Genomic DNA, 17,851 nt, shown 5'->3' on the forward strand with positions numbered 1-17,851 from the left:
GGGCGTTCTCCGAGGCGTTCCCCGGAGGCTGTGTGCCCAGGGTGCGCGCTTCCTTCTTCTGCTTGCGGGAGTGCTAGGATCCGTGTCCTGATTCGTGGTTTTGTTTAGTCCCCGCTGTGCCCCAGGAGAGGGCCCAGGGTGGCTGTCACCGTAACTGGGTCGAAGCTCACGTTTCGTGAGGCGCAGCGTCCTCCAAGGCCCCAGAGGCGGCCAGTCTGGGGCCCCGACTCCCACCACCTCCCATCCCACCGCCTGCTGAAGTGCAGGAACAGGAAAACGGGTCCTCCGGGAGCCGATTGCCTCAAAGAGTTTCTGGAGGGAAAACAGTGTTTCTCTAGGGAAAAGGGCTTTGCACAGAGACCTTTTTTTTATCTTCGTGAAATTAAAGAGCGTCTTGCGGGAGAGAAACCTTTTCCATCTAATTAAAAATAAAAATGATGAAGGTCACTGTTGGGATGTGCAGGATCTGGAAGGGGGAATTGTTCGGTGGAAGTAGCACAGGCTTGGGAGTCATGCTTGAGAATCAGAAAGAATGGCCCTGGTGAGGAATATTCTAGATGGGGCTTGAGCCCAGGCCTCGCACTGTATGGCAGGTGGCGGGGGGACCAGATACCTTGCTTTCCAATACTCTGTAACATCCTGCCCAGGTAGCAGCTGGGTCCTTCTCCTCAGATCCTCATGGGTTTCACCAAATACCAGGCGGTGGGCAGTCTTAGGAAAATTAGAACGTGGGAAAGTTATGCCGAGGAAGCGGTGTTGTTGCTTTTGTGGGATTTGGGGATGGAAAAGAGAAAGGATGCTGTTTGGTCGAAGTACCAGTGTGATTTTGTGGGAAAAGGTGAAGGACTGTCAGAGAAGGTAATTAGGATTCTTGCTCAGGTCTGTTACCGCACACGGACGGATATGTTGCACCCGGTTTCTGTCTCCGGGTCTGTAGGAAGAAGGAGTACGCGCATGTCCTTGTCCTTTCTGCCTCACGGAGTTGCCGTAAGGCGGAAAACATTTTAAAGTCAAAACTTGTGATGCAAAGGCAAATAGTGATTCCTAGGTTGACTTCCTTATTTCGGGTGTTGGGGGCTGGACGGGTAAGCTGCTTGTCCTGGGCACGGTGCTCTGCTCCTGCCCCTCCTGCCCCTCTGAGAAGATTCCTCCTTTTTCTTTTCTTTTTCAGCCTGTGAGTTGGCCAGGGAGCTTATTTGTATCGGCAGGTGCAGCCATTGGCTCCACTGTGATCCCATCCCAGGATAGCTGAGGTTCGCGTTTGAACATGGTGGGGGAGGGAAAACTTCCCTCTGCTTGGCTCGGTTCTGTTGGCTGGACCTGGGAATTAAATGGACATATGACAGATTAACAGGGAAAAGTGTACACAATTTTGTTTTGGATATTTTTACAAGTACATGGGAGTTTTCAAAGGGAAAATGAAGACCCAAAGTCCTTGAGACCTAAAAGCTTATATACCTTTTTTTTTTTTTAATGTTTTATTTATTTTTAGGAGAGAGAGAGAGAGACAGCATGAGCAGGGGAGGGTCAGAGAGAGAGGGAGTCACAGACTGAAACAGGCTCCAGGCTCTGAGCTGGCAGTCAGCACAGAGCCCGACGCGGGGCTCGAACCCACGAACCGCGAGATCATGACCCAAGCGAAAGTCGGACGCCTAACCGACTAAGCCACCCAGGCGCCCCTCTTATATACCGTTTTAAACAATGAGAAACTGTGGGGATGTGGCCAAGGGGCTGGGGCCAGGGCAGTAAGCTATGTGACAGTGACAAGGAAGTATACGGGGGAAATTAGTGGAAGATAAGGGCTATTTAGCAGTTGTGTTGGTGTCGGTCCATTTTAATGTCAACTGCCAGTTTCTGGTGATAAGAATGTTCTCTTCTTGGGGCGCCTGGGTGGCTCAGTTGGTTAAGCGTCTGACTTTGGCTCAGGTCATGATCTCACGGTTCGTGGGTTCAAGCCCCGCGTCGGGCTCTGTGCTGACAGCTCAGAGCCTGAAGCCTGCTTCTGATTCTGTGTCTCCCTCTCTCTCTGACCCTCCCCTGCTCATGCTGTCTCTCTCTCTCTCTCTCTCTCTCAAAAATAAATAAAACATTAAAAAAACCAAAGAATGTCTGGTACAGGGAGAATACCTGATGGGAATTTTTTTGCCCTGCTTTTAGGTAAAAAGTGGGATGTCAGAGAGCCTTTCCTGCATCTGCTTTCTTTTCATGTGTCTTTAGTTCAAAATAATCAATATGCCCAAGTTGCATATTTTGGGGTGACATGTTCTGATCCCCTTTGAGGTCTAACTTGCTTAAAAAGTGAATTTGTTTTCTTACACAAAAACACCTTTTTACCTTTCTTTATTTGGAAGTAAAGGAAACTCTTTCTTTTGTGAAAGTCCTTTGTTGGCAGAGACCAGGAAGACCCAGGACAGGTAGTACTTAACAGTCTTGCTTTGGCAGGAATTTGAAACTTCTGGGCAGGATGGGAGTGTTGCTGACTGCCCAGTACCTGCTGTGTTTTTGGTTTTTTTTTCAGCTTTGTCAACTTGAGGGGAACACAGTTTGGGTAGAATTATTTGCTGCTTCTGGAACATGGGGACTTCTGAGTCTCTCCCTAAAAGAGATCTACTGTAATTAATATTCATTTTTTTTCCCCGCTTATTCTTTCTCAGGGTCTTGTTTTAGGAATCTATAGCAAAGAAAAAGAAGATGATATGCCACAGTTTACAAGCGCAGGAGAGAATTTCAATAAATTAGTGTCTGGAAAGTTGAGAGAAATTTTGAACATGTAAGTATTCACCTATGGGTTAGGGTTTTTAAAATGCCCTGAAATCAAATGAGAATTTTTTTAAATGCTTTGTTAGTACATGAAAATGAAAGGAAGTAGGTTGACTGGTATCTTCTCAGTGGAAGTGAAAGTATTTGTCCTGGAATGCAATTTGGTACTTTGCCTATTAGTAGGGGTGGGTGTACAATTCTGGGAAGTCAGGCTACTTCAGATCACAAACATATTATGAGAGACTGACCCAGAAAGATCTAGAAAGTACCAGATTTCCTCAGCCCACCTTCATCCTACCTGCCTGCCTTCCCACCGGCCTACTTCCTCTAATGCTCCTTTATTATGGGGGACAATATGCCCCTGGGCTAGTTCATGACTGCTTAAGGGTGTCCCTCCTTTCTTGGCATGCCTTGAGTTTCAGGAGCTTCTCAGAGTCTCAAAGTGAATCACCTTGGGGTATAGCTGGATTACAGATTCTAATTCAGTGAATCTGGGTGGGGCCTATGATTGGAGCACTCTTGGCTTAGCTACAATTTAGAGAAGGTAGGGAAACATTGGAGTTTCTAAGTCCTTCTGAGCTGCAGACCTCATTTGGAAAAAAAGAGAAGGGTCAACATAAAGCCACTGCGAGTACATATTACTTGGATTATAGACAACCTAGTGGAATCTAATAGATGTAGCCTGATAATCATAGTAATTGTCTAATCACCGGGTAACAGAGCTTGCATCCCTTCTCAGTGACCCTTCCTTCACCAGTAGGCCACCTTCTCAAGTGCCGTGATTAACTCATCAATCCAGAAGCCGGCCTGTCAGAGTGCAGGACCACCTGGCCTTCCTGACCGATAACTATCAGCTGCGGCACCAGGCATCCAGTCCTCTGGCTATAATTATACTTTGCCACCTGCCTTGTTTTGAAATTGCCCAGGATCCCATCTGTATATAACCCCCCACCCACGCCGGCAGCCTCCAGGCCGAGCGCCGCAGTCAGCTCAGCCATGATGAAAGATGGGAGTTTCGGGCTGGCCTTCCTCCAGGGCTCCACTCTCCTCTGTAGTCACACATTACCCATCTATGGTGTCGCTTTCTGTAGTTGTTTTCAAATAAATTTGTATGAAATCTAATGTGGAAGTCTGCTGAATAATTTTTGAGCTAGAATTGGAAGCTAGAAAAATCTAACCTGAGAGAATTCTGTATGCGGACAAAAGCATAAATGCAGCAAACTCACAGAAATAGCAGCGTATCACCATAAAGCTAAAAGTGAGTATATGTCGCTGCCCAAAGGAGCAGAGCAAACTAGGTTTTTAAATATATTTCCTCTTGTTTTAGATCTGGACCTCCTCTGAAGGCAGGCAAAACCCGAACCTTTTATGGTCTGCATGAGGTAGGAGATGAAGATAAGGTTCATTTCGCAAAGCCTCAGTGAGCACCTCCTGAGTGCCATAGTCATGCAGAAACTTTCCTGTCAGATTGTATGCATGCTGTTATCGCCATATTAAGCCATAAATATTACTTAAATTTGACAGGCAGTTTGGCGTCAAATATTGCAGCATCTCTTGTATTCCTCAAACTATCGGCTTTCTTTATTCAATTTCCATAGAATTTCTTTCCTCAAATTGCATACAGTTATTTGCAGGATTATCCTCACTCTACCGTTTAAATACAGAAGTGATACATTTTTACCAAGATACAGGGTAAACGAAATAACTGAATTGTACAGTGAGATTCCTATGCTGAGCTGAAGGTCATTGTGTGGGAGCTCATGTACCATTTCCGGCTCAAAAAGGATGTTTTAAAGACAGGAAGTGGAGGGGCACCTGGGTGGCTCAGTCGGTTAAACTTCCGACTTCAGCTCAGGTCATGATCTCACAGTTCGTGGGTTCAGGCCCTGTGTCAGGCTCTGTGCTGACAGCTCGGAGCCTGGAGCCTGCTTCTGATACTGTCTCCCTTTCTCTCTGCCCCTTCCCCGCTTTCTCTCACGTGGGAGCGCGCGTTCTCTCTCTCTCTCTCTCTCTCTCAAATAAATAAACATTAAAAAAAAATCTTTTTAAAGACAGGAAGTGATTGATTTTGTGTGTGTGCTGAACAGGACTTTCCGAGCGTGGTGGTGGTTGGCCTCGGCCGAAAGACAGCTGCAGTTGATGACCAGGAAAACTGGCATGAAGGCAAAGAAAACATCAGAGCAGCTGTTGCAGGTCATTACCCTTGTGAAGTTTAAGGTTGATGGAGAGTCTTGAGGATGTTGTCTTTACATGGTCCCTTCCCCTCGTGTTGTCCTCCTAACTGTTCCCACCCCCACCGCTGTCACAGAGAAAACCCTCATCTGAGTAAATATTCAGTTTCTTTTACATCGTGTGCCCGGCCTTATGTTGGCTCCAGAAGGTTCACTTAGGGGATTTTAGTTTTGGTATTTCCATAACTAAAATCCCATAAGATTTGGAGCTTTCAGACCATTTCTTCACTCGTGTAGTAGGACCTTAGAGCTGTGTTTTACCAGAAAGTTACAGTGGAGTTTCTGCTTTTCAAAGTACTAACTTGGTGTTGTGCAACTTCTAAATGACATGGAATCCCCTTATTTACCAATAAGAGAAAGTGGCTGCAAAATGCAGGGTGCTTGTTTATTACCAAAGGTGGGTGCCAGTCCCACTTGGCCATGTGCATGGTTTATGAGTCGAGGAAGACGCCACCGGGTCACTTCAAAGCTGAGCAGCAGAGTGAGGCCTTTACCACAGAGACTGTGGTTAAAGACGCTTTGAACGACACTGCTGAGGCGGCGCTAATTAGCTTCATTGATCTTTGGCTCTGTGAATTTCATCTGTGCTTGCTAAATCTACTCTCAAAGTTCACGGGGAGTGATCCGTTCATAGCTTTTATTTGCAACCTTTTCCTGACCTGGTCTTAATAAAATGCTGTGTTACTAATGGACTTCACTCAGTCCTTTGGCATTTTTAATCTGGCAAGCTCTTGGTGACTGGGAAGCTTCATCAGGAGACTAGTGTTTCTGAAGTAGTACGGGAACAGCAGCCACTTCTGAGGGCCTGCTCTGCCAGGAGCTAGGTGAGTTCTTTTATTTGTGAGTCTGTCTTCCATGACCCATGAGGCGAGTACACATCCTCACTTTACAGAAGGAGAAACGGAGGCTCAGAAAGGTCAAATGTCCGCTGGGATTTGAATCCCAGTCCTCTTTTCTCAGCACACAACCATGTCTCTGCGTTTCACTAGTGAGTAGCCTCTGATTGACTCCATTTTTCTGGTTCCTCTGTCTTTCTGAAGCTGGGTGCAGGCAGATTCAAGACCTGGAGATCTCTTCGGTGGAGGTGGATCCCTGTGGAGATGCACAGGCGGCTGCGGAAGGGGCGGTGCTTGGTCTCTATGAGTATGATGACCTGAAGCAGAAGAAGAAGGCCGTCGTATCGGCAAAGCTCCATGGAAGGTGATGGAACGAAGCCAGGCTCAGGGTTGCATTTATTGACATTCAGATAGTGGGACATTTGGATATGAGCAGATATGAGCTTTTCAGTACGGGCACTACCACATGGCTCGTCTGTGACCTCCCCCATCCCCTTAGCCATTTTAAGAGTATGGTAGCTGTCCACATTCTGCTCCTAGATTTCACCATGTGCACATTTTGACCCATGGCTTCCTACACCCTCCATGCATTCTGGTTACTAGGAAGCCAGACCAAGTTAGCTCTCTGAAGACGGAGGGAATGAGGTCACAGATACGTCCCAGCAGGTTTCTTTTTTTTAATGTTTATTCATTTATTTATTTATTTTTGAGAGAGAGAGAGAAAGAGAGCATGATCCAGGAAGGGGGAGAGAGAGAGAATCCCAAGCCGTCTCCATGCTGTCAGAGCGCAACATGGGGCTCGAACTCACAAACCGTGAGATCATGACCTGAACTGAAGTCAGATACTCAACCGACTAAGCCATGCAGGTGCCCCCCAGCAGGTTTTGATATAAATAATTTCCATGTAGCCAGCATCTGTGGGCACTGAGTTAAATGCCAGGATACACAGAGGAAGGGCTATGGTCCTTGCCCTCGAGGTCTAGTGGGGAGACTCCTTTCTCAGCCAACTTAATGAGCACCTGCTGTATTGCAGTCCTGTCCTGGGGTCTGGGAGATGAAGCCTCTCCTGTCAAGAACAGACAGAGGTGAGACCTTCAAGAGGTGGGGCTGTGAGGACACAGCCCGGGGCTTGGCAGCTGTGTTGGAGTGGTTTGGAATGAGGGCCCCATGACCAGTTGGTCCGGCTTTGAATCCTGCCCATCCCACCCCCACCTGCTGTCTGGGTAACCTCAGTGGAGTGACTGCAGTCTCTGTTACACTTTCTTTGTTTCTTCAGTAGAGCTGTAATTCCAGCCTCCTAGGGCCTTTACAATGATTGAAAGACACTGTCAAGTGTGTGGCACACGATAAACCCTCCAAACTACAAGCTGTTTGATCCATTTCTGTGCCACCTGTATTAGTTCCTATTGTGCATGAGAAGAGCTGGGGGGTGTCTGGGTGGCTCAGTCTGTTAAGCATCCTACTCTTGACTTCAGCTCAGATCATGAACTCACGGTTTGTGGGTTTGAGCCCTGTGTTAGGCTCTGTACTGACAGGAGCCTGCTTGGGATTCTCTCTCTGTCCCTCCCCTGTGTGCTTGCTCTCTCTCTCTGTAAATAAATATATAAACTTAAAAAGAAGTGCTGGGATCGTGAAACATATCCATATCCTTTCTCGTAAAGCTGGTCCTTGCTGTTTGGTGCAGTGGTGTTCAGAGCCCTGACCCAGGCACAAAGAAGGCAGGAAGGCCTTCACTTCCACTTCAGGACTTCGCAGTGTGCTTGTTCTACCATGAGCACTGGGGGCTGCATCATCCCTGGTGCAGTGAAGGAGGACAAAATGGGCCTTTGGAAATTTGGAAACCAACTCTGTCAGTGTGTGTTAGAGACCCATCATTCCACTCCTTGTTCGTGCACATGAAATGCAGAATGCTTACCACCTCTGACTCAGCTCGGCAAGGGCTGTGTTTTCTAGCTCTTTGTACCTGCCGCCCTGGGTCAGAGCACAGAGAATGATCCAGGTCCCATGTGTACATTTTGTGCCCGTAGTCTTTCTCTTTTGTTTTTATAGGGTAAGAGCCCTCCTAGCTGTGACACGGTCAGGGTCTTGACAGGTTGCCTCATAGTGACCTTTGCTTTCTTCTACCAGTGGGGACCAGGAGGCCTGGCAGAAGGGAGTCCTCTTTGCTTCTGGGCAGAACTTGGCACGCCACCTGATGGAGACTCCAGCCAATGAGATGACACCAACCAGATTTGCTGAAATTATCGAGAGGAATCTCAAGAGTGCTAGTAGTAAAACAGAGGTCCACATCAGGTAATTCAGGGTCATCTCAGTTACCCCAAAAAGAAACCTTGTACCCAGTAGGAGGCACTCTTCATTTCCATCTCTCCACCCAGCCATCAGTTGGTGGACATTTGTGTGTTTCTACCTTCTGGATACCATGAATAATGTGGCTGTGAGCATTGATATCCATGTTTTTGTGTGTGCGTATGTTTTCATGTCTCTTACGTATGTACCTAGGAGTTGAATTGTTGGATCACATTGTAACTCTGTTTAGTTTTTTGATGAATTTATGTATCTTGTTTTGGTGAATTATTTGTATCTTTTTTTTTTTGACACAAGTAAAGAACACAGCATGCCTAAGTTGGCATGAAATGAGAATCTCTGCCTTGTAGATTCCTAAATTAGATACCAGAGCTGGTTCCTGGGCAGCCTTGCATGGTCATCGTCAGCAGCTGGGCTGTGGGACGCCAAAGCTACCCCTTCGGGTTCTGTTACCCTCTTGTGATCTCCCCATAGTCCTGTAAGCAAAACAAGTCTGACCTTGGGGGAAATTCATGATTAAAATAAGTCAGCGGATATTTGCCTTACCTAAATAATTGTTTACTACCAGCGTTGTATCTCAGGGGAGCTTCCATTTAAAATATTCTTCAGTCCTTAATTGTGACTGGAGTTCCCATTATTCAGGAAAATCCCTATGGTCTAGATAGAGTGAATAAAAATGTGTAATTTATAGAAAACCCAGTACTTAGTGCTTGATAAAACCCAGTACTTAGTGCTTGATAAGATACTTGGAACAGTTAGCATGTGTTTCATCTGTAGCAAGAGCTAGTTTCTCTATAAAGGTGTCTTGGCGAAGACTTCCTTTTTTCCTCTGAGGGGACATCAGAGCTACTTTGTGTCAGCAAATAGTGTCTGTGTGGTTACACATCAGTGAAGGCGCCTCCTCTGTGCCTGGCAGTTGGGCACAAGAAGATGAATGGTAGTGGTCCTTGCCTTCAAAGAAGCGAGGAGCTTATAGGAAGGAACAGGCAGGAGAATGGGGCCATACAGAGGATCCTGCAGGAGCAGGAGGGTTCTGGAAGAGTTTAAAAGTTTGCCAGTGAAAAGTGTGCCTAAGCAGAGTCTGGAAGGTTCCTTGGAAGTTAGCAGATGGAGAGAGAGTGGGATGGGGCATTTCAGGTGCAGAAACATATATGTGGTGGCCCCTTGGAAACTGCAGAGTTCGTAGCCCAGCCAGCGGGAGGATCAGCCAGGGCGGAAGTGGGTCACGCTGGCGGGTGTAACCCATTAAACTGAGGCACCTGCATAATGGCTCTAGTGTGGATGGGTGTGAATCAGAGAAATTCAGACAGGACTTCCAGAAGGACAGGACAGGATTTTTCGGTACTTGTCAAGTACTGAGTTCATGATTAAAAAATACTGTGTTATATAGCCTTGCTGCTTTTGAAGTGTTTGTTTTGTTTTAACTGTCATCTCTCTGTCTTTATGTTCTTTTCCCTCTGGAGTCCAGCAGCCATCTCTCCATGACACAGCCCTAGTTTAATGGTTTTAACGAATGGGTAGGCAAGTGTGGGAGGAGCACTCTTTGGATATGGTTGTTTCTGTTTGGCCGGTAAGAGTGTAGAATTTCCCTCCTGGCCTGGTTACTGTGGCCAGAAATCAGTACAAAGCTCTTTGTATCCCTTGCCTATGAGGAGTAGCGATATGGTGTCTGTTTTCTCCTTGGCACAACAGACTGCTCCCATTAGATCACCCCCAGCGATCCCATGTTTGGAGAATAATTACTAGTTTTCCCATTTCAAGCAGACATCTCAAACTGTAGTTGAAACCGTGAGAAATAGTGTCACAACGTTGAAAAGATCAAATTCCAGCAATTCTAAAAAAGCAAAGAAAGGGGATACTTTAGTTCACTCATTGGAGTGTAGCTTGGGGGGGGGGTTCTTTTATTGGTTGGATTTTTTGTTTTTTTATTTTTTGTTGTTTTTAGAAATAACAAAAAATAATAATAATAAGGCACTGGACCTGTAACTGTTTTTAAGCACCTTTTATGGTTTCAGAGCCTTGCTAACTTTATCTTGCATTAAAACTTTAGATATATGTGAGCAGATTAGGGGGAGCAAATCAAGTAATAAGCACTTATTGACTCTGTACTGTTATCTGACACTGTATTATGCACCATGGATGAACTCTCTCAGTAATTGTATAGCTAATCTTCTGACAGATGTATCTTTAACCTCATTTTATAGATGAGGAAATAGGCTCAGAATCAAGTGACTGGCTCAAGAATACACAGAAAGCAATTAGGATGTGATTGTTAAACTATTAATGTCTGTACATTTTAGGAGTTTTATAGATAGATGAGCTTTTTCGAGGCTATTTTGAAATAGAACTAACCAATTGTATTGACTTTTCACCTTTTCTGCCCTGTAGACCCAAATCTTGGATTGAGGAACAGGAAATGGGATCGTTCCTAAGTGTGGCCAAAGGATCTGATGAACCTCCAGTCTTCCTGGAAATTCACTACAGAGGCAGCCCCAATGCAGGCGAACCGCCCCTGGTGTTTGTTGGGAAGGGAATTACCTTTGACAGGTACCTCTTTATGCATCTCTGCTTTGTGTGTACTTGTGTTGTTTATGTAGTTTGCTTCAAAAACACAGTGTTTGGTCAAATCTTACATGGTAATTTAAATGTATTACTGTGTGTCAGAGATTCTATTAGACACTTTACATATGTTACCCCTGGTCCATCCTCTGGGAGTTAGGTAGGCATTCTATGGGTAAGGAAGCTATGGCTTGGAGAGGTGAAATAATTTGCTCAGGGCCCCAAAACTAATACTAATGTTGGAAGTCAAACTTAGGTCTGTCTTTAAAATGACTTGATCTTTCCACTATTCACTTTGATTCTCTCATATGGATATTAAAGACCTCTTGTGTGGATGTGAGGATGCAGCCGTTTGGATCATGCCACCTCCTGTTTGCCCTGCTTCACATTACTTTCTTTAACTGACCAGCCTGGCTTCCATTAAACCATAAGTATTCCTTAGAATTGGAAACTCTAATTATGTCAAGCAAGCAGCAACTGAGGTGGAGAAGATGGAAATAGGTCTGTATTTCCGGTATGAAGCATTGGCTGCTGAGTACTGATTTCAGGTATGCCAGTTAAGTGTGAGAGTTAAAAAGGATTACTTGACCCAAAACTAGGGTGAATAAAACACGTGAGAGTTTTGTTTTGTTTTGACTACGAGACTTCTCAGGGTATATAGAATGTAGCATTTTCTAAACTTTCTTTGGAGGGAATTTATTTCTCCTGAGACTCATGGTCTGTGGAAACTACTTTGGAAAATGCTACTACATGTCCATTAAACCTGGGTGTCTCCAGCACACCGCACAGCCATTCAGAAACTCTCTCTGATACATGAATGAACGCGGTCCTTACAGGAGTGTTCTGGGCACTGTGACGCCTGTCCTGGGCAGAGCTGGCTGCCAGCAGTCTTCCTTACGTTAGCCTCCTGTGTCTTCCGCCCACAGGTCCACCTTCTCTCCTTTGAAGCATTGGGCTCCAAACAATTATCAGTAAAAGATTCAAGGTCATACGATTCACAATATGTGTATTGATTTTTCAGTTTCATCCATATGCTATTATACTTAAATGTCTATTCTAAAACACTACAGCAAATAAATTAGAGCACGAAAATGATGCTGTTTTTAATTGTCTTGCTAATGATTTTAGGATGATGATTTTATGTTGTCTTGGGCTAATGTCTCGATGCAGTGTTAATGTTCAGTGTGAAGTTTATTATTAATTTCATACTTGAGTGTTTGCTAGGAGACTATTGAGCAAGGAGGCCTTGTTTTTTTTTTTTTTTAATGTTTTATTTATTTCTAGGAGAGAGAGAGACAGCGTGAGCAGGGGAGGATCAGAGAGAGAGGGAGTCACAGACTGAAACAGGCTCCAGGCTCCGAGCTGGCAGTCAGCACAGAGCCCGACGCGGGGCTCGAACCCACGAACCGCGAGATCATGACCTAAGCGAAAGTCAGACGCTTAACCGACTAAGCCACCCAGGTGCCCCGCAAGGAGGCCTTGTTAAAGTAGAAAGCTTCCTTGCAGGATTGACAGGCTCAGCTAAAGATGAGAAGGGAAAGGGGGTTAGTGCGGCAGGGAGCCCAGGGAGCTGGGCAGGGGAAGGACGAGGGAGCCCCTGGAGCTGCAAAGAGCACCTGCAGCAGAACCGCACAGGGAAGAGTACGTAGTGGCTAGAGAGGTCAGCAGAGCCGGGTCCTCCTGGGCCTGGTGGCATTTTGGACTTGGCTCTAAGAACGATATGAAGTAACTGAAGGGTTTCTAGCTGAGACAAAGGATGACATGGGATTTATGTATGTAGTGAAATCCGTGCTTGAAATACTCAGTTCAAGGAGTATGCCTATCTAACAAATAGGCATCGCCCTGCACCAGCCCCCGCTCCTGTGAAACAGAACCCTCCTTTACCCTGAACCCCGGCCAGGTGCATTTTGCAGGCGTCCCTTCCCCACCCCTGCCTCAGGCCACCAGTCATCTCTGCGCAGCTGTGGATGAGTGTTTCTTGTTCCAGAAATTCATTTTCATGGGATCTTTTTAAGTCTGCCTTCTTTCTTTCTGCATCATGTCTGTGGCATTCAGTCACGTTGGTGACATCAGTAATTGGTTCCCTTTTATCACTGGGTTGTACCTTATGTGGAAACACCAAAATATATTCATTGTAACTGTGTGTTTCACTTTATGCGGAGTGAGGGAACCCCTGCAGAGTGGTTGTGCCTTCGCATTCCTGCACACAGATCCGACGTGTCCGCCCCAGGCTCTGATACTGCTGTTCTCTGCTTCTAGCTGTTCCCGGCGCTGTGTGGCGGTAGCTCTGGGATTCATTTTGAGTTTGATTAGTTCCCCGGTGACTAATGGTGCTTAGCATTCTCACTGTGCCTCCTGGCTGTTGGTATATCTTTAGTGAAGTGTCTGTTCAGATTTTTCACCTTTTTTTTTTTTTAATAGAACTGTTTCTCATACTGAGTTAGAATTTATACATTGTATACATAGTGGTATTCTAGATACAAACCCTTTGTTGGATCAGTATTTAAAAGGCATCTTTTTTCCCCCACTCTGAGGGCCTGCTTTTTCATTTTTTAAGTGACTTCTTTTGAAGAGCAGTTTTAGTTTTGATGAAGTGTAATTTATCAATTTTTCATGCTTTTGTTGCCCTGTTTAAGAAATTATTGCCGGTGCCCAGGTCTGTCTTTTCTTCTCTAAGTGTTACGGTTTTAGCATTTAAGGTATAATCCTTTTTGAATTTTTGTGTATACTGTGTAAAGCATTGCATTTTTTTTCTTTCCATATGGATGTCTTTTTGTTGCAAACCTGTCTCTTCGAAAGACTGTCCATTCTCCATTGAACTACCTTGCACCATTGTTAAATCAGTCAACCATATAATTGTGGGTCTAACTGTGGTCTCTGTGTCCTTTCCCCAGGACCTTGTGACCAAGTGTTTAATGAGTACAGCTCTGTCTTGAAATGGAGTACTATGAGCTCTCCAGTTCTTTTTCAAGATTCTTTTGGCCTTATCATTTGCATTTACATGTGGATTTTAGAATCCGCTTGTGATTCTTACACACACACACACACACACACACACAGAAAGAGAGAAAGCCTGCTGGGATGTTGGTTGAGATAGATATTTTTTATTTTGGTAAAGATGGTAGTTGTGTGGGTTATGAAGTGAAGGGGGTAGTAAGACTGGTATAGGGAGACCTTAACATACAGGAGCTGCAGCAGATATCCCAATGACGTGATGGTGTCCTCACCAAGGTGGATTCAGTAGAAAAGCAATGGGTGGATTTGAGAGCAGTCTAAAAGGTGAGCAGTGAGAACTGCTGCTCTTTGGTGGCTGCTTGGAACTGTGGGCCTATGAGTGGACGGGGAGAAGGATGTGGTGAGTAGACAGAATGGCCTCCTGTGCCAGTGTGTTCCCTTTGCCCCCGCGGAGTTCTCCCGGGGCTTCTTGGACCCAAAGTGTATTTCTTTTATCCTGAGCCAGTGGGTCATCTTTATTTCTACGTGTAGTTGACAGCCATCTTATTATCCAGAGCTGCTGAGATGAGTGAGAATTAGGACCTGATCTCTATGGAAAGCAGACCTCAGTGCAGGGAATAGACTCCGGAGCCGCCAGGCCAGCAGCAGCTCTCAGAACTCACAGAGCCCCGGCTCTGAGCCCAGCCTGCGAAGGGTGTGGCTTCCGGACTCTTGCAGACTAGAGGCAGAGAAGTTGCTAGGTAGTTCGAGAAGCCTGTTTGGGGGAGTAGTTTGGGTTTTGTGCTGACTGAAACCCTTCTTTGGCTCTTGGGTTTGAGCACTGCCTTTAAGGCTTCTGGTGAGCATCTAGTCGTGCCTCTGCCTGATTTGGGTTGTGTTTTGCAGTCAGCAGGCTGTAGTGCCCCCTAGGGGTGTCGGAAGGAATTGTCCTTCTGTGGCTTGAGAGGGATCCTCTCAGTCTTCTGAGCTTGTTGGCTTTCCTTACCAGTGTGTGACCCTCAGGTTCAGTAAGTTGACTGATTCATAAGATTTGCTGAAAAGACAAATATCTATGTGGGTGTCAGGAGTTAATGAGCTAATACAGAGATGGGATTTGAGCAGCACCAATTGCTGGATGCAGTAATGGCTCCACTGACTGCTTACATTTCCTTTAACAAGAAACAAAATGGGCTAGGATACCCATTGGTATTTTTATAAAGACTGCAGTATCATCTTTTAAAATGTTGCAGTCTTTCGGATTCTCAGTTTAGAAACTTGAATTTTCTTTGTCAGGTAGTTGGTGCCTCAGCTTATATATTCTTTGTTAAAGTGATTTGAGCCCTCTCTTCGCCACTGACATGGCTGCTGTCCTTCCCCCCACAGCGGCGGCATCTCCATCAAGGCCTCTGCGAACATGGACCTCATGAGGGCTGACATGGGAGGAGCTGCCACCATCTGCTCAGCCATCGTGTCTGCTGCCAAGCTTAACCTACCCATTAACCTCGTAGGTGAGGGGGCGACGGGGCTTGTCCTGAAGAGTTCTGGAATCCAATCAAATGGCAGACCAGGCAGCAAACATAGTTTCCTCTAACCTGAAAAAAATCAAGAAATGTTTTTTTTCTTTAAGATTTAATTAATTAGTTAATTAATCTAGAGAGTGAGTGAAGGAGGGGCAGAGAGAAAGGGAAGAGAATCCCAAGCAGGTTCATGCTTAGCATGGAGCTCAATGAGGAGCTCGATCTCACGACCATGACTTCATGACCTGAGCCGATATCAAGAGTCGGCCGCTTAACTGACTGAGCTTAACCAACAGCTGCCCCAAGAAATGGTTTGTAAATAGCTTTTCCTCAAGCAGAAGCTGGTAGCTAAGTGTTTTCTTCTCTGAACTGATGGAGTTAAATGTGTTTTGTGGTCATGGGCCATAGCTAGAATTGAGTTTTTGTATTTTGTAGAGTAGTGGTTAGCAGTCAGAGCACACATGTGGGGCTTGCAACTTACTCCGGTGAAAACTGCTAAGTGGAAGAGCACCTCCAGCTCATTCGGGGATGACCTCAGGCTCAGGGCTGATTACGTGGCATGAAGTACAGAAAAAGCCTAGGACACAAAAAGTGTTCTGTCCACAGCCACTCTGTGTCATTCAGGACGACAGACACACTGCTGGGGGCTTGCTGTCTCAGAGGAGTGTGGGGATGGAGTGGGGTGGGGGGGCTTAGGTTAAATGATTGCTCAGTGTCCCATCTGTCGTGGTTTATACCAAGGGAAGGTGAACTTGCAAGTTAGGTCTGTTTCACATGTGCCCTCGCCCTTCCCACCAACATCCTCGTCCTATTTTGCTGAACTTTTGAAAGTGAGTCGCAGACCTGCCATGTCACCCCTGAGTGCTACAGCACGTGTCCGTCTGCTAAGAACAAGGACATCCTGAGCAACGACAGCAGCCTTCTCATTTCCAGGGATTGATACCATCCCTGATTCAGACTTCCCAGTTACCCACAAAAATGTTCATTTTGTACACACACGCACACACATATTTTTAGTTTTGAAGTCTAAGAGCCAGTTAAGGATCACACATTACATGTGGTTGCCGTGTCTCCAAGTTTTTTCTATTTTGGAACCTTTTTCCTCCCCTTTCCTTTTTTCTTTCATGATATTGGCAGTTTTGAAGGGTTCAGGCTTGTCTTGTAATAGTCCACAGTTTGGATTTTTTGGGTTGTGTCCTCAGGATGGAATCAGATTAGACTCCTTGATACGAAGCCTACATGAGTGACATGCATTTCCTGGTGCTGGTGCACATGATGTCAGTTGGGTCCCTGGTGATGCTAAATTTGATCACCTGCTTAAGGTGATGTCTCTGGCATACTTCTGATAGCCCACCAGTGGCCTCGGTCCTTTGGGGGGTGAGTTTGGACCCGGCACATTTCCATTCATTTTCATTCATCTATGCTTTTCCAATAGGTTTGGCCCCTCTCTGTGAAAACATGCCCAGCGGCAAGGCCAACAAGCCTGGGGATGTCGTTAAAGCGAAGAATGGGAAGACCATACAGGTGTGTGGGTGGAAAACAGCCGTCCCCATTCGGGTGTTCCGAAAGGAATCCCCAGTGGCCAGATAAACACACCTGACGGGAAGCAGAGCATGGGCTCAATTTAGAGGAGGATGGTGTCTTTATTGCAAGTGGCTTTTCATGCAGTCAGAAGTATTTTATGGGGAATTTTAAGAACATTTTCCCTGTCTTACTGTTCCTCCTGTGTGCTGTACACACACATTGCCACATGTCTGCAGCAGGCCCAGCAGGGCAGGAAAGCCAGAGCTGTCCTTAGCTGTGCCATGATTAACACTTTCCATTTTGGTGTTCAGGCGGAACACACCGTCCTGAGTCATGGGCTCTGCACTCCTGGGGGTGTGGCAGCGGGTTCTCTGCTGGGGCACCTGCATGTGCGCACTGCCCGTGAGGCCTGGGCCTCTGTTTAAAAGTAGGGAACATGGTACGTGTGAAGTTGCTGAAGTGGCAAAGAGTTCTGTCTGGAGATCTGGGCTGACTCTTCACTATTAAACTCTTTAGCCTCATTGTTTTCAGAATTCTTAAAATGTCCCTTTTTCCTGTGAGAAACTTATTGGTAAAATGGAGCAGACATTTTCTATTTACTCCTCCTTCCAAACTTGTGAATGAGCATTTGGTCATCAGCTCTGGTACACGGATTATTAAAACATATTTGCTCTTCAGATTAAATACGTTCCTTTTCTGATTAAAGCATGTTTTGATACCTAGTGACAGATGTCACACTAGCTTTTCTCACGTTTAAGGTGAACAGTGTTGTGTCTAGTTTTGATATTACTTGTGTAGTTTGATATCCCTTCTTTTTTTTGACCCTTCTCTTTGCAGATTGATAACACGGATGCGGAAGGGAGACTCATACTGGCCGATGCACTTTGTTACGCGCACACCTTTAATCCAAAGGTCATCATCAATGCCGCCACCCTAACAGGTCAGACAGCCTGCTTTTCCTGCCTTTGTTTGAAGACAGCCATATCTGTTGGTGTAGGCTGCACACATTAACCCAGGGTGTGATTTTGCTGAAAGTGGGCTCGTGCCACTTGCATTCAGACATCTTTCACCAAAGGAATTGTTCTGCAGCTTAAGCTGTTTTGAACATTAGATTTGTGGTTTTAAAACATTTCAGGCCGTACCTCTAAAAAAAAAAAAAAAAAAAAAAAAAAAAAAAAAAAAAAAA

General features: G+C 45.6%; 1 protein-coding gene and 1 long non-coding RNA gene across 3 annotated transcripts in view; one reads left to right on the forward strand and one right to left on the reverse strand.

Moving 5' to 3' along the window:
* LAP3 (leucine aminopeptidase 3) overlaps window positions 1-17,851 on the forward strand; it is a 27,922-nt gene that overhangs the window by 209 nt on the left and 9,862 nt on the right. The window contains exons 2-10 of the mRNA XM_077750440.1: window positions 2,655-2,770; window positions 4,088-4,142; window positions 4,848-4,953; window positions 6,032-6,191; window positions 7,955-8,119; window positions 10,520-10,678; window positions 15,008-15,132; window positions 16,577-16,665; window positions 17,503-17,605. Of these exons, the coding sequence (XP_077606566.1) occupies window positions 2,655-2,770; window positions 4,088-4,142; window positions 4,848-4,953; window positions 6,032-6,191; window positions 7,955-8,119; window positions 10,520-10,678; window positions 15,008-15,132; window positions 16,577-16,665; window positions 17,503-17,605 (1,078 nt within the window). The remainder of the gene's footprint in view (window positions 1-2,654; window positions 2,771-4,087; window positions 4,143-4,847; window positions 4,954-6,031; window positions 6,192-7,954; window positions 8,120-10,519; window positions 10,679-15,007; window positions 15,133-16,576; window positions 16,666-17,502; window positions 17,606-17,851) is intronic.
* Window positions 15,128-17,851, reverse strand: part of LOC144220268 (uncharacterized) — a 15,671-nt gene continuing 12,947 nt past the window's right edge. For both annotated transcript variants that reach the window (XR_013331671.1, XR_013331672.1), the window contains exon 3: window positions 15,128-15,216. This is a non-coding gene — a long non-coding RNA (uncharacterized LOC144220268). The remainder of the gene's footprint in view (window positions 15,217-17,851) is intronic.

This window comes from Crocuta crocuta, unplaced genomic scaffold, assembly GCF_008692635.1.
Source record: "Crocuta crocuta isolate KB4526 unplaced genomic scaffold, BGI_CrCroc_1.0 scaffold179, whole genome shotgun sequence".
In the NCBI taxonomy this organism is placed as follows: domain Eukaryota; kingdom Metazoa; phylum Chordata; class Mammalia; order Carnivora; family Hyaenidae; genus Crocuta; species Crocuta crocuta.